A 14,385-nucleotide genomic window follows, 5' to 3' on the forward strand; every position below is an offset into this window, starting at 1 on the left:
ATGGCTCCCTCGGAGGTGGTCTGCTAGGCAGTTTAGAATGCAGACGTCAGTGATGTCACTGACAGCTGATTCCAAGGCAAGGGGAGCTCTACTCCTCCCCCTGCCTAGGAAACAGTGCCCCCCCCCCCCAGGCAAATCAACTCCCTCGCCACCCACAGCCGCCAATACTAACGCTGTCCGGCCGCTGCTGCTTCTCTTGTGGAGCAGCAGCGGCCGGTACAAAAAGAAAAAAGCCAAAAAAAGATTTTTAACCTGAAACGCGGCTCCGTAGACAGCCATCTGGAATTGGCTGTCGTCACTGCAGCCGCTCCTCCTCTCCCCTCCACGTCACTGTCCCTGCAGGAAGACCCCGGAGGAGCGCAGCGACGTCAGAGGGGAGAGGAGGAGCGGCTGCAGAGATGACAGCCAATGCCAGGTGGCTGTCTACGGAGCCGTGTTTCAGGTTTAAAATTTTTTTTGGCTTTTTTCTTTTTGTACTGGCCGCTGCTGCTCAACAGGAGACGCAGCAGCAGCTGGACAGTGTTAGTATTGGCGGGTGGCGAGGGGGTTGATGTGCTCGAGGGGGGGGGGTAGGGGTTTGGTTGATGTGCCGAGGGGGGAGGGGAGGGTAGCTGGACATTGGTGGCTGCAGGGGGAGAGGAGGGTCGCTGGACATGGATGGCTGCAGGGGGAGCAGGGAAGAGGGAGGTAAGGTGGTCCTGAGACCAGATGAGTGGCTGCAGGGGAGGGCAGGGGAGACAGAACGGATGCTGCAGGGGGGGCAGGGGGAGATGAGGGTCACTGAACATGGGTGGCTGCAGGGGGGGCAGGGGAGAGGAGGGTCGCTGGACATGGGTAACTGCAGGGGGAGAGGAGGGTTGCTGGACATGGGTGGCTGCAGGGGGAGAGGAGAGTCGCTGGACATGGGTGGCTGCAGGGGGAGCAGGGGAGAGAGGAGGGCCACTGCACATGCATGTCTGCAGGGGCAGAGGAGGGTTGGTGGGGAGGGGGTCCTGAGACCAGATGGGTGGCTGCAGGGGGGGCAGGGGAGAGAGGAGGGCCACTGCACATGCATGTCTGCAGGGGCAGAGGAGGGTTGGTGGGGAGGGGGTCCTGAGACCAGATGGGTGGCTGCAGGGGGGGCAGGGGAGACAGGAAGGACGCTGCGGGGGGGGGGGGGGGGGGGATTACCTTGCTAGCGCCCGTTTCATTGCCTACCGAAATGGGCCTTTTTTACTAGTCTTCCATAAAGACCGAAACATTCAGTCTCTGTGCTGTGGCTGTGTCCTCCCTGAGTACCCCTTTTGGTCCTTCCTGATCTAACAGCCCCACAGATTCCCTCACAGGCCTTCTGATTCTGATATACCTGAAAAAGTTGTTACTGAGTTTTTGCCTCTGTGGCGTTTCTCTTTATATTCTCTCTTTTAGCCGTCTTATCAGTGCTTTTCATCTAACTTGCCAGTGCTTATGCTGCTTCTTATTTTCTTCATTCGGGTCCTTTTTCCATTCTTTGAAGGATGTTCTTTTGGCTCCAGTAGCCTCTTTTTCTTCACCTTTTAATCGTGCTTTCTGCCGATTGCTCTTCTTTCCACCTTTTGTAAATGCGTGGAATGCATCTGGTCTGGGCTTCCAAGATGGCATTTCTATTCTGTTCCAGACTGCCTTTAAAACAAAACAAAAAAGTAAGGAAAAAGTATGAGAGAAGTTAATTGCCACCAAAATGTCATCTGCCTATTGCAATTCTCTTTTTACTGTTCTTTTTTTTTTTTTTCTATAGAAAGCAGCATGTAGCTAGGGAGTCTCATGCTGTTAGGACTTACTATTTTGCCTGTGCTTGGAGAAAACCAAGTTACTTGTAGCAGATGTTTTCCATGGACTACATGCTATAAGTTCTCAATACTTGCCCTCCTCCCTAGAGGTATATATTGGGTGGGGTTTAAGTACTCAGAATATATTTTACGCAAGCTGAATAAGTAGTCTGAGATGATCCTACATGACAGTAGCAAGTTGGAAATGGCGTGCATACATGATGAAGCAAGTGAAAAGCTTCTAGTACTTAAGAATCTGAAGAGGTTTTCCTGCATGGTCTCTGTCAGTGACATCACCCATGCTGTGAGGACTTGTTCTCTGCTGTCCATGGAGAATAATACCTGCTTACAGGGAAGTAGCTTGGTTTTAATATTTATGCCATAACTGCTTAATAGCCCTTCCACCATTGGATGTCAGGGTTCCCTCTCTGACCCTTTTTACCTCCTCCCCTTTTTAAAGGCTGTTTTAAAATCTTAGTCTTATTCTCCGGGATATAACTTACATGTCTCCTTAAATGTTTTTATACGGTACTGTATGCATCTAATAGCACTATAGAAAATTATCTGTCATTTGTACTGGAATTCAATTGCATTTGGTCTTCCAAAAATTTACAATGGTTGATAGCTAGTGTGGGAAAATCTCCAGTATCTGTTTGTCTGTTTTTCTGCCAATCCGTGTGGCGTTTTTGGAACACCCTGAGGGAAGCAGAGATGGTTAGCAATGCAGGGGAAAATCCTTTTTGCTTGATTTATGTGAGTTTACTATTACAAAATGGGAGAAACATTTTAAGGTTAATCCCTATGAGACTAATCCAGTAGCCCCCTGTGATTGAGAGAGAACATAAACCAAAATATCCTGTTAAAACATTCCATTTGTAATGAAAAAGTGCTTCTCATCTGTAAAGCTAGTTCAGAGGATTGTTTATAATGAGTGAAGTGAGTTCTGTGGCAGCATGCCATGGGAATTTTCTTTTATAGGACTAGTGGAAACACAGTAATGGTGACAGAACTATTTAAATAAGAGTGAAAAATGTAATACTGTCTATCAATTATAGTGCTGCTGGAAGGTGGTCACCACAGTAGATCTCTGTTTATTGAGTGGTGAAGCTAATTAGATTTTATATTCTGCTTGTTATTTTCTTAAGGTGATATCACTAACGCAATCATCTTGCTTTGGTTTCGTAAGTCCAGAGAGAGCATGGTTGCAATTGGTGTTGAGCAGTTTTCATATATATTGGAGATTTGGGATAGATAGACACTTACCTACTACGCTTTGGTTATAAACTGAACAGTCTGTACACAACTGAAACACTTGCAGCCTCCTAACATACTGCACCTTGAACAGTCATTGCCAATCATCTGCCTGAAACTGTTTATTGTCAAATGTGTTCTCTATAAGAGTAAATCTTTCTTCTATTCGACCTTTTTTTCCCCTCTACCAAAAGTATTTCTACTGCTCTTTTGGCAACATTTAAGGCTTAATTTATCAAAAGTTTTCCCCATTATGTACCTGTGAGGGGAGCGGGAATATTTGGTCAGTCAGACCCTTAATTTTTCTATGCCCTAGAGCAGTGATGGAGAACCGTTCAGAGACCGAGTGCCCAAACAGCAACCCAAAATCGAATTATTTATTGCAAAGTGCCGGTACTCATTATGGGCGGGGGTCACCACATATGACTCCACCCCTATGATAGCCACACCCCTTACACCAGCCATGGCGCATATAAACAGACATCATTGAAAATATTATACTAGTATAGGAGAAAAAAATAACATGATTTTCTTCCATTAAAAATCATTTCTGTAAGCTGTTACAGCTCCAGTATACCCAGTGCAAAATAAGACAGCAGATGTAAATTCTCAAATTCGACATATTCCAAACACTAAAATGAAAATAAAATGATTTTTCCTACCTTTGTTGTCTGGTGATTTTGTTTTTCTATCCATATTGGTTCTAGTCGCTGATTCTGCTGCTCTCTGTCTGTTCTCTTAACTCCGTTTCCAGAGCTTCCTTTCCATTTATTTCTTTACTTTCCTCCTTTCTTCTTCATTTCTTGCCCTCCATCCATGTCCAGCAACCATCCTCTCCCCTCCAGCCACCCTCCTCTCCCCCCTGCCCTCCCTCCCAGCACCTGGCAGCACCCAGCAGCACACAGACAGCACCAAGCCTCCCTCCCTACAACCCAACAAGCATCAGCCCGCCCGTCCTCCCTCCCTCCCTCCCTCCCAGCACCAGGAACCCCCCTCCTCCTGAAATTTAAAAAGTGTACCATCCTCGGAGTCAGGGTTAAGGCGGCGTGCAGCAGCAGCAAAGCGCGTGTTCTTCAGTTGGCGCGCCTTCGGCCTTTCCTGTCTCTCAAGCATAGGCGGGACCAGAGCTTGAGAGACAGGAAAGGCCGAAGGCGCGTCGCATGCCGCCTTAACCCCGACTCCGAGGACGGTACGCTTTTTAAATTTCAGGAGGAGGGGGGTTCCTGGTGCTGGGAGGGAGGGAGGATGGGCGGGCGGCCTGCTTGTTGGGTTGGAGGGAGGGCGGGAGGGAGACCGAACTGGTACTCGGAGGGAGGGAGAGTGGGCGGACCAGCGATGGCAACGGCGCGCGTGCCAAGGGAGAGGACTCTGCATGCCCTCTCTGGCACGCGTGCCATAGGTTCGCCATCACTGCCCTAGAGCAGTGTTTCCCAAGTCCAGTCCTGGAATACCCCTTGCCAGTCAGGTTTTCAGGATATCCACAATGAATATGCATAAAAGATATTTGCATATTCATTGTGGATATCCTGAAAACCTAACTGGCAAGGGGTACTCCAGGACTGGATTTGGGAAACACTGCTCTAGAGTTCATCACCTTTTGTAGGGTATGGGCTGAGATTTATTGTTCCTCAGAACATTTGTAATACTATGTTTTGAGTATTAATTCCAAGGGAATTCTAGTACTTTGTTACGTAGCTAGGACCTCTGGCATCCTGTGATGCCACTATTCATTGCAGCAGATTGGGCCTTGGCAGCAGAGGAGACAGACAAGTTCCAATGTACTCCTGCTTTCATCCTCCTACCGCAACCAGTGCAGTGGGGATGAGAATCTACTGTTGAGAGGGTGAAAGACTGAGTTGGAGATTTTGAAAGAGGTATAGGGAGTGGTTAGAAATTAGACTGGAGGGATGGGTGGTGTTGAATAGCAGATTGGAGTGGGGGATATTAGGGGCCCTAGCGGGTTTTCAAGATCAATACATTGTGGGCATCCAGAAAACCTGACTGACTGTGTTGTGTCTCAAAGACTGAGTTATAAACCCCCAGCATTATCTCTTACACTAAGATTTTCTTTCTCACCTCCCCCACACTGATTCATGATATTATCCATCCAAGTAGGTTGAGATTGGCCACATTTGTAGGGATCTTCATACTGACATGGATATGTCATTCTGGGAATTCATGGGTATTCCTGTGCTCATGAACAACAGTCATTCCTCTTTATTTTGTCCAAACTATCTACGTGTGTATGGAAGTACTCGCTCTCTTCACTGAGCTTGTTGGAATTTTTGTTTTTCAGGGTCATTTAGTTAGTTTTTGATCTCGCAGTCCTTCTGTTTGCAAGGAAGAGGAATGATAGTAAGAAAAGTTTCCCTTCCTGCTAAAATTGAATTTGACTCACTAGTTGTTAACCCTCCATTGCCTCAGGTACAAACTTAGATTGTGAGCCCTCCTGGGACAGAGAAATAAATATCCAGTGTACCTGAATGTAACTCACCTTGAGCTACTACTGAAAAAGGTGTGAGCAAAATATAAATAAATAAATAAAATAAATAGTTGGCTGTTCACCAAAATCCTTAATTGTAGTCTCTCTAGGTAATCTGTTGCCTTCTCCCCTTCCCTCTTTACCTACATGCCTGTTCCCTTCTCTGCACTTCACTTTTTATTCTATTTGTTTAATTTAATTCTTGTACACCGCATAGACACCATGGATGGATATGGTGCAGCATATCAAGCATTATAAATAAATAAAAATTCAAGATGTGCAGATGCACCATACAGGCAAGCCCATATAGTTGCATCCTATGTGACTTGCCCACTGGTGCTCCTCCTACTTTCCCATGGCCAATGAGAGGAGATGGTGGGCTAGGAACAATTTTGTGCCCTTCCATACCTTCACCCAGTACTGTGGCAGAATGTTTCCATGAGCATAGTATGTTCATGTCTTTAGACATGGCAGATCTTCATCCCACTTCAAAATCAGCAACACCCTGGCACTACAAAGAGATGACTAATGAAGGCTTCTGTAGCTGCTCAAGCTATATGAAAGAGAGCAGGAACACAAGAGGGAGGCACTATTTTTTTTTACCATATCCTCTAGCAGTGAGATCCAGAGCTTAATTCATTGAATGTAAAAAATATTTCTTCCTGTTTGTTTTAAAAGTATTGTCATGTAACTTCATGGAGTGCCCCCTAGTCTTCCATACTTTTTAAAAGAGTAAACAATTTGTTTTCCTCCACTCAGGAGTTTGTAGACTTTTATCATAACCCCCTTCATCTGTTTCGTTGCCAAAGCTGAAGAGCCTTAACCTCTTAAACCTTACCTCCTATGAGAAGAGTTCCATCCCTTTAATCATTTTGGTTACCCTTCTTTGTACTTTTTCTAATTCTGCTATATCTTTTGAGATGTGGTGACCAGAATTGCACACAATACTCAACATGAGGTTGCATCATGGAGAAAGATTGAGACATTATAATCTTTGTTTTATTTAATTAATTAGTTAATTAGTCCTGTGCTATTTTCAGCTATTTATTTTCCCTTAGTTCCCCTCTTGTCCAATATGAGCTACCTGTTGGGCAACTTCAATCATAAGAACTTACAGTACTTATGGAATCTGCACCTGAATCCCTATCATCCTCCTGGTTAATTTTGCTCACCTAGAGAAAGGACACTAACACAACACTAAAGCGGGACGCATCCAATCAGACACGCCACCCCTCCCTTGCCCACAAGCACATATTTTACTGTGTTTTGCAGGACAACTAGCCCTAGCTGCTTGGTCTCTTCAGACAATTACAGCAATCCCCGAAGAGTATATTTCAAAGCCTTTCCCAGAATAATGGACGACAGTTTTAGCCATTCTGCACATAGGGAATATAATCATTCTTAATCTGTGTTTCTGTCACATCCCAATAACCAACTTACCATGTCTTTGCTGAGGCAACACTCCTTTTCCCGTTTCTAATGTATTCTTGGGGTACAATGTGGGTGATTTGAACAACATAAAGATACTTGTGTGCCTGGAGGGTAATCATTTGTATGCATACTCCCCACATATGTAATAAAGGGGTTGAAGTAGAACACTCTAGCTAGAGTGCATCCTGACTTTCAGAACCATATGGAACCAGATTTGGTTTACTGGAAAATCATAACATCATGTTCTGACTTTACCACTAAGCCACTCATCCCTCCAACAGTAGTGAGTGTAATTGAAGGGAACAGCAATAAGGTTAAAACAGTAGCAAGACTGAGAGACAGAAACATTTCCCCGTTTCCCCGAAAGGTAATGCAGCTAATTTATTTCAGCTTTATATTGACAGGTGCTTGTACCATAATCTGAACCACCCTGTGTGTGCATACACATAAGACCACCCATTCTATGAGTTTTTATTTAAATGTGCATGAATGAGTCAGTCTACCTGTTTTCTGTACAATCAGAATCCACTGTGTGTGACTGATATTTGCAGACTGGAGAAAAGTAGGGTCTTCTAGCCAGAGGGTAAAATTAATTTCTGAGAATGAGAAGGGTAGGGCATATAGGTACCCCTTCTCCAGCATTATGAGGAATTTTCCCCACACACCAAACAAGATGTTCTGTCAAACACTTTAGCAGTAGCCCTCAGAATCCCATAAGAGAAATTATTGTACATATGTCCTTCACTAACGGCAATTAGTAAAATTAGAAAACAAAACCTACCTAACATAGTAAACAAGATTACAGCACAAGTTAATTCAAGTAAGCACAGTAGGATACGGTAAAATACTGAGTTCAGCAACTGTGGGCTTTGAGCAGTCTTGTAATCCTCAGCCCCTCAAATTCTTTAAATAGTTGCAATGCCCGCTGACAGTTCAAGTAGAACAGTTCAGTCACTTCTTCCTTGTAAACTTGATGTGCAAATCTCCTGTAGGGGTCGCTGTCCTTGGTGGTGGTGGCACCTTTTTGCAGTGTGAGATGTGGATCCAGGAGATGATCCCTTCATACTTTATTGGGTCAGGAGCACTTGATAGAGTCCCTTCCAGAGAGGCTCTAAGGCTTCCCCTCCCCCCCCCCCCCCCCCCCCCACCCCGGAGCTTCTGGATAAGTACCAAGTCTCTTACTTGCAGCAGATTGTGTGACAGCCTGCTGTCTGGAAGAGATTGCAGAGAGAGCTAATGAGGTGCTGACAATAAGTGAGAATGTCCCTGTGCAGCAAAGTCATCTCAGTAACAACACTAGTATGAAAGGGGGTATAAGGGCATCTTGTAACTATTTCATAGGCTATAGTGTATTTTGCAGGCTCATAAGTGCCAATTGAAGAGCCTGAACTCTGGTCAATTTAATTTCAGCCTTAATCTTTGCCAGTTCTTGTTTCATTAACTTATTCACTTGTTCCACTTGACCAGAGCTTTGCAGGTGATAATTTTGTCTTATACCCAGTTTCTTACATGCCAGCTTCAGCCCTTTCCCATTGAAATAGCTGCCTTGGGTCAGAGGAGCACACCTGGGACATTTCCCAAACAGGTATAACATGTCAACTTTTTTGCTAGTCTCTGCATATGGATATACCTCTTTCTACCGTAGAAAACATACACACCACCACTAGGCAGTGCTCAAACTCTTGTTCATTTTGCATGTGTGTGAAGTCCATTTCGAGTTTCCAGAAACAGTCCCTTAGGTCAGGAGCAGATGGCTTTGTATTACTTTACATGCCTTGCCAGGGTTGTGCTGTCAACAGATTAAACCAGTATGAACAATATTGTCAGCATTATAGTAAAAGTGTGGATTATACCATAATTCATTAAATATTGCTATCGTAGCTCCCTTTTCCTCATGAGTTCTTTCATGGTGCAGCTCTGCTAAGTGGGGTAGCAGTTCTTCAGGTGCTAACCTATAAAGAGAAGATAGAACAGCTTGTAAACTAGACCTAAGGATGAAGCTGAGAATCATTGAGGAATGCATGGTTTGGAGTGAGGTATGATAATGCTGCAATAGCTCAGGAGTATTTAAATAAAGAATAGACAAATAATTTAATTCAAAATTACCCCCTTCAGCTGCTATATAGTTTATAATGACTAAGAAAAAGCATTTAAATTGTTAAAGTACCATAAATCTTAAAAATTAATATGGCAGAATTACTGTATAGCAGTAAATGAAAAGTTGAACAACCTCTGAGACCTGGTTAAAGGAGCACAACCAATGGGAAGCTGTGATACTAGAGTACAATTTATATTGAAATGACAAGGTGTATTAAATTCCTGGAAGGGGGCACTATATGTGTTAAGGATGGCATAGAGTCAAAATAAAAGTACATGCAAACAGAATATCGTACCTCAGCCACATGCAAAATATGGCTAGATCCTCACCAAATGCAGAACAAAGGGATCACAAATTAATGCAATGTAAATACAAAAATTGAGCTGAGAACCCCAAGAAGTCACACTTAACAGATATAAACAGAAATGCATTTCCTTTTGCACTGAACACAATTTAAGTGGATGTTCCACAAAACTAGCATATTCCAGTTAATATATTCAGAATAAAACATTTTTTACTACATTGGTTGTCTGGACATTTTATTGTTCAATAATGATGGTCCTAGTTGCTCTTTTCTGATTTCCTGTCTGCTCTTTCCAGTGTCTGCTGTCCATTTGTCGTTTCTCCTCTCTCTTCCTGTCTTGTTGCATTCCTTTACATCTGTCTGTGATATGTTGCTCAATCCGTTTTCACTCTTTCTGCCCTTTCTTTTTCTGATGAACCCTCTTCAGTGCTGTGTCCATGCTCAGAAATGCTTCATTCAGAAATGCATTGTACGCTATCAACACAAGCTATAACCTGAAACTGCATCAAGATATGCAATACAGAAAGACCTCATGTTTTGAAGATCTGGCAGGGGAGAGCATTCTTTTATACACGGAGGGCTGAATAAATGTCAGCGCTACCCCTAGCGGGCCGCAACATTGTTATATCAGAACTGGAAATGCACAGAGCTCCACAGACCTTCTGTAATTAGTTAATTTTTAATTATTTATTTTTAATGATTGAAACAAACTGCTAGAATGGCTTTCTGAAAATATTTATGAAATACAGTGTTGAAAATGGGTAAACTGGCCTCACCTGGTGCATTGCACCACCATTTTGGTTCATTTTCTGACTCTCATAATGATGGACACACCCTTGACCTCGGGCTTTCAAATTTGCTATTATCTTCTATATTTAATTTTCATTCTTATCCATTACCGTGGACTGGTCACGTTCTTACTGGTTCTTTGTTTCTCTCGATTACAGCCTCTGATATTTCTTATATCATGACCCTTTAGATGCTGCTCCTCTTGTTTCCATCTTACCTGAAACTTTTAGTTCATTATCCCTTGAGAAGAAAACGCTCTGTTGGAATTTGACTTTGGGCTCATTTTATTTTCTCTGCACCGTCAGTGTAAAATTCTCATCTGAAGACTGAAAAGAGAACTTATTATTCTAAACTTATTTCTGCTTCAAATAATTCTGCTAGGAAACTGTTCTCCATTGTGACTAAGCTTTACCCAGAAGATTCTTATGATCAGTCTAAATTACTGTCAGTGTCTCTTAGCTTCCTATTTCACCAGCAAGATTGGTACTCAGAAAATGTTCCTTAATACATCCCTTTGTTTGCCTGCTAATCTAGGAATGGTCACCATGTCAATATCACAAGATATACTTCCTGTTACTCTAACATCAACGTAGAGCTCTTTCTGTCTGCCAACCTAAAAGCTTGGCAAGCTGTTTTCATTCAGTGTATATTACTACCTGTTCATTGGATCCTTTACCATCTCACTGGTTCAAATTACCTACTCACGGTCTTTTACCATTATGCCTCCAAATGGCTTCTCTTGATCTATCTGCGGCATTCGATTTGATGGATCATTCACATCTACTTTCTAGTCTTCAACAAATAGTTGTATCTGACACAATTCTCAATTGAATTACCTCTTTTTATCTGACAGACTAATCCTTTTTGTGTCCAACTTTCTGCTGCATCTCCTGATTTCCCTTTGCATTCATGTGTACCTCAAAGTTCTATTTTGTTATCACTTTTGTTCAATATTTTGTGATCCCTCTGGCAACTCTGATTCAAAGCACTAACATCCAGTTTATTTTTTTAAGCAGATGATACCTTCTTATTTTTTTTCCTACTTTTCTTTTTGCCTAATCTTAGTCCTCTAAAAACTGTGTGGATGCACTTTCAAACAGGCTTCATCCACACAAACTTGGTCTTTAACACTTGAAAAACAGTTACATGTTAGATTATTGGCTCACATCCATAACCTTCAGTTGTTTCACTGCTGTTCAACATGCCTGTCCCTACAGTGGAGTCTTTTTGGTATCTAGAGGTAATTTTTGATAGTAAACTTACATTTGAGAAACAAATTTCCCAGATCATACAGGTTGTGGGTTTTTTGTTTTGTTTTGGGTTTTTTTTAATCAGAAGACTAGGCTATTTAGACTTTTCTTTGTTTCATGCATTTGTAATATCATAATTTGATTTATTGTAATAGTCTATTCATAGCCATCTAAAACCCAAGTCCGTAGACTTCAGACACTCCAGATTTCAGCTGCTCATCTTGTGCAACTCCCAAAAGTTTGATTGTGTTTCTTCTTTGCTGGAGAAACTTCATTGGCTCCCCGTTCATTTGCATGTTCAGTTTGATATGTATCGCCATAAAACTATTCATCTAGGTACACCGCTATATCTATCATCTTTACTTATACCTTATACTCCTCCCCGTTCTCTGAAATCTGGCAATTGGCAGTATATAAAGCCTTTGTAAATGTCTATTGATGCACACAAAGTTGTCCTGCCATACCCAAAAAGCACATAACATGAATCCACTAGGAGCTCAGCCTTTTGTTTTTTTTTTTTTTTTCCTTCAGAGCTCCCATACTGGAACAACCTCCCCATTTCATTAGATCAGAAACTGCATTTTCAACATTTGTCTCGTCTAAAAGTTTTTTTTTTTTTTTTTTTTTTGATTTAACACTGGGTTGATATAAGAGTGGATATTTACCTCACATTGACACAGTCTGCGATGACTGACTACTGTTTTTTTTTCTTTCTTTTCTTAGATCTCCTCCAGCTTAGCCAATAGTATGAATGGCTTCTTCCTTGTTACCCTGTGGCATTCTTTTTCTTTTTTTTGTTAACAATATTTATTGAAACACAAAATAACACAGCCAAAGAGTAGGCACACATGGTTTTCAATTTAACCCTATTTTATTGGTTTTAGTTTTGTAAACCACTGTAATCTTCTTGTTAGTAATGGTGGTATATCAAGTTTTGAATAACAAACATTTTGAAGATAGCAGTGCTGGAGACAGGAGCGAGAGGGCATTGCTTCTGCCTTCAGATATTGGGGAGGGGGTCCAGGGGCCTTTAAAAGGGGTCAAGGGAATTAGGGTGTGCCACTAGACACAAGAGATGTTTCCTTTAAGATGCAGGGTTAGGCTTGTCAGGGTGGGGGAAGGAAGGAGACCTGCTAGACCTCTAGGGTTTTTTTGTGTTGATGTTGGAGGCTAGGGTGGTTTGGATCAGTTGGGTGGGGGGGGAGCTCACTAGATTACCAGGTATTTTTTAAACTTTACTGTGAGTGCATGAGGGAGAGGAGGTAGGATCTGGTTGGGTTATGGAGAGGAAGGGAGGCTGCTAGACTACCAGGGATAGGGGCTCTGTAAAAAGCTGTGTTGAGGTGCCTGCAGGTTTTGGGGGAAGGGGGAAGGTTGTTTATCTTTTAATAGTCACCCTTCCTGTCAGTTCCTGAGCCAATCACCACTCAGGCACTGACAGGAAAGGTGACATTTAGCAATGAACTGTGAATTATTGCCATGTTTTTAACAAGGCAGTAATTTTCATGGTGACCTATTTTATATGATTCCGATGTCGGGGGGGGGGGGGGGGGTTGGGCTTGACTGCGAGGCTTTCTTCATGGGCCCCTCAGTGAAGAATCTTCTTTGACATCCCTTGCTTATTCTTTTTCAGGCTTCAATAAAAGCTATATACATGTTTTCTCTGTTTATATATAATATGGGAATAGCAAACATAAGGTAAATAATATCTGAAGATTTGTTGGTGGTAACTATTCCAGATGATCTTACAGATTTACTTAATATGACAATGTATTAATGGTATAAATAGACTAAAAATTAACAGTTAATTTTTATCTTTGTTCCAGTTGGGGAATGGCGGTCAACGTGTATTCTACTTCTATAACCCAAGAGACTATGAGCAGACATGACATCATTGCTTGGGTTAATGACATATTATGTTTAAACTACACAAAAGTTGAACAACTTTGTTCAGGTAAGAACTTCATTCAAATTGTTCATTTCAGCATTTGAAACGTCCTTTAATATCAACAAAAATAATGACGTATAGTATGATGATTCAACTTCAATATTTAATTCTTATCCTGCTTGACCAATCCAGAAGAGTGGGTTGTTCTCCCCAACCAGCAGATGGATAGAGAGAACACTGATTTTAAGTGGCATCATCACCAGTATAAGATGTGGTGCAGCCCAGGAATTTGCCAGTATTTTCTACTTCCAGCAGATGGTTGCAGTTTGGACCTGGTGCAATAGAATTTCTCTTCTGTGGTCTAGCTCCCTGGGATGTAAACTAAAGTCTTGGGCTTCAGTCTGCAGATTTTTACCCTAATTGAGCAGTGATGAGCCACTTAATCCAAGACTCCAAACTGCAGGTCCTAGTCTTTGCAGGTTATGATGGCTATGTCAGGAATGTGAGCGATAAAAGATGTGGGAAAAGTAAACCAGGCTTGTCCAAAGAACTGGGACCAAACAATTAATTAATAATAAAATCAACACAGTTTATTAATGTTTCTTAGAAATGACTCGACACAACGTTGTGTTTCGGCCTGGCGGCCTGCATCAGGAGTCTTATGTCTTAAGGAAAGACTGATGGTCTAATTTTACATTTAGGTTGAAAAACAGAAGGCTTGAAATAGCAACATAAAGTTGGTCTTAAAAAAGACTGTTGTGTCAAACCGTGAGGCACTGAAGTAAGCACTGATGCAATAGCGCTTACTTCAGTGCCTCACGGTTTGACACAACAGTCTTTTTTTAAGACCAACTTTATGTTGCTATTTCAAGCCTTCTGTTTTTCAACCTAAATGTAAAATTAGACCATCAGTCTTTCCTTAAGACATAAGACTCTTGATGCAGGCCGCCAGGCCGGAACACAACGTTGTGTCGAGTCATTTCTAAGAAACATTAATAAACTGTGTTGATTTTATTATTAATTAATTGTTTGGTCCCAGTTCTTTGGACAAGCCTGGTTTACTTTTCCCACTTCTTTTCTCTCTGTTTGCTGCCCCGTAGGATTT

The 14,385-nt window shown here is 42.2% G+C and overlaps 1 protein-coding gene across 2 annotated transcripts in view; it reads left to right on the plus strand.

The window, feature by feature from the left end:
- Nucleotides 1-14,385, plus strand: part of MAPRE2 (microtubule associated protein RP/EB family member 2) — a 273,323-nt gene that overhangs the window by 168,949 nt on the left and 89,989 nt on the right. For both annotated transcript variants that reach the window (XM_030214097.1, XM_030214089.1), the window contains one exon: nucleotides 13,219-13,346. In XM_030214097.1, coding sequence (XP_030069957.1) covers nucleotides 13,226-13,346 — 121 coding nt within the window. In that variant the 5' untranslated portion in view covers nucleotides 13,219-13,225. The remainder of the gene's footprint in view (nucleotides 1-13,218; nucleotides 13,347-14,385) is intronic.

The sequence above is a fragment of the Microcaecilia unicolor genome, chromosome 1 (genome assembly GCF_901765095.1).
Source record: "Microcaecilia unicolor chromosome 1, aMicUni1.1, whole genome shotgun sequence".
In the NCBI taxonomy this organism is placed as follows: domain Eukaryota; kingdom Metazoa; phylum Chordata; class Amphibia; order Gymnophiona; family Siphonopidae; genus Microcaecilia; species Microcaecilia unicolor.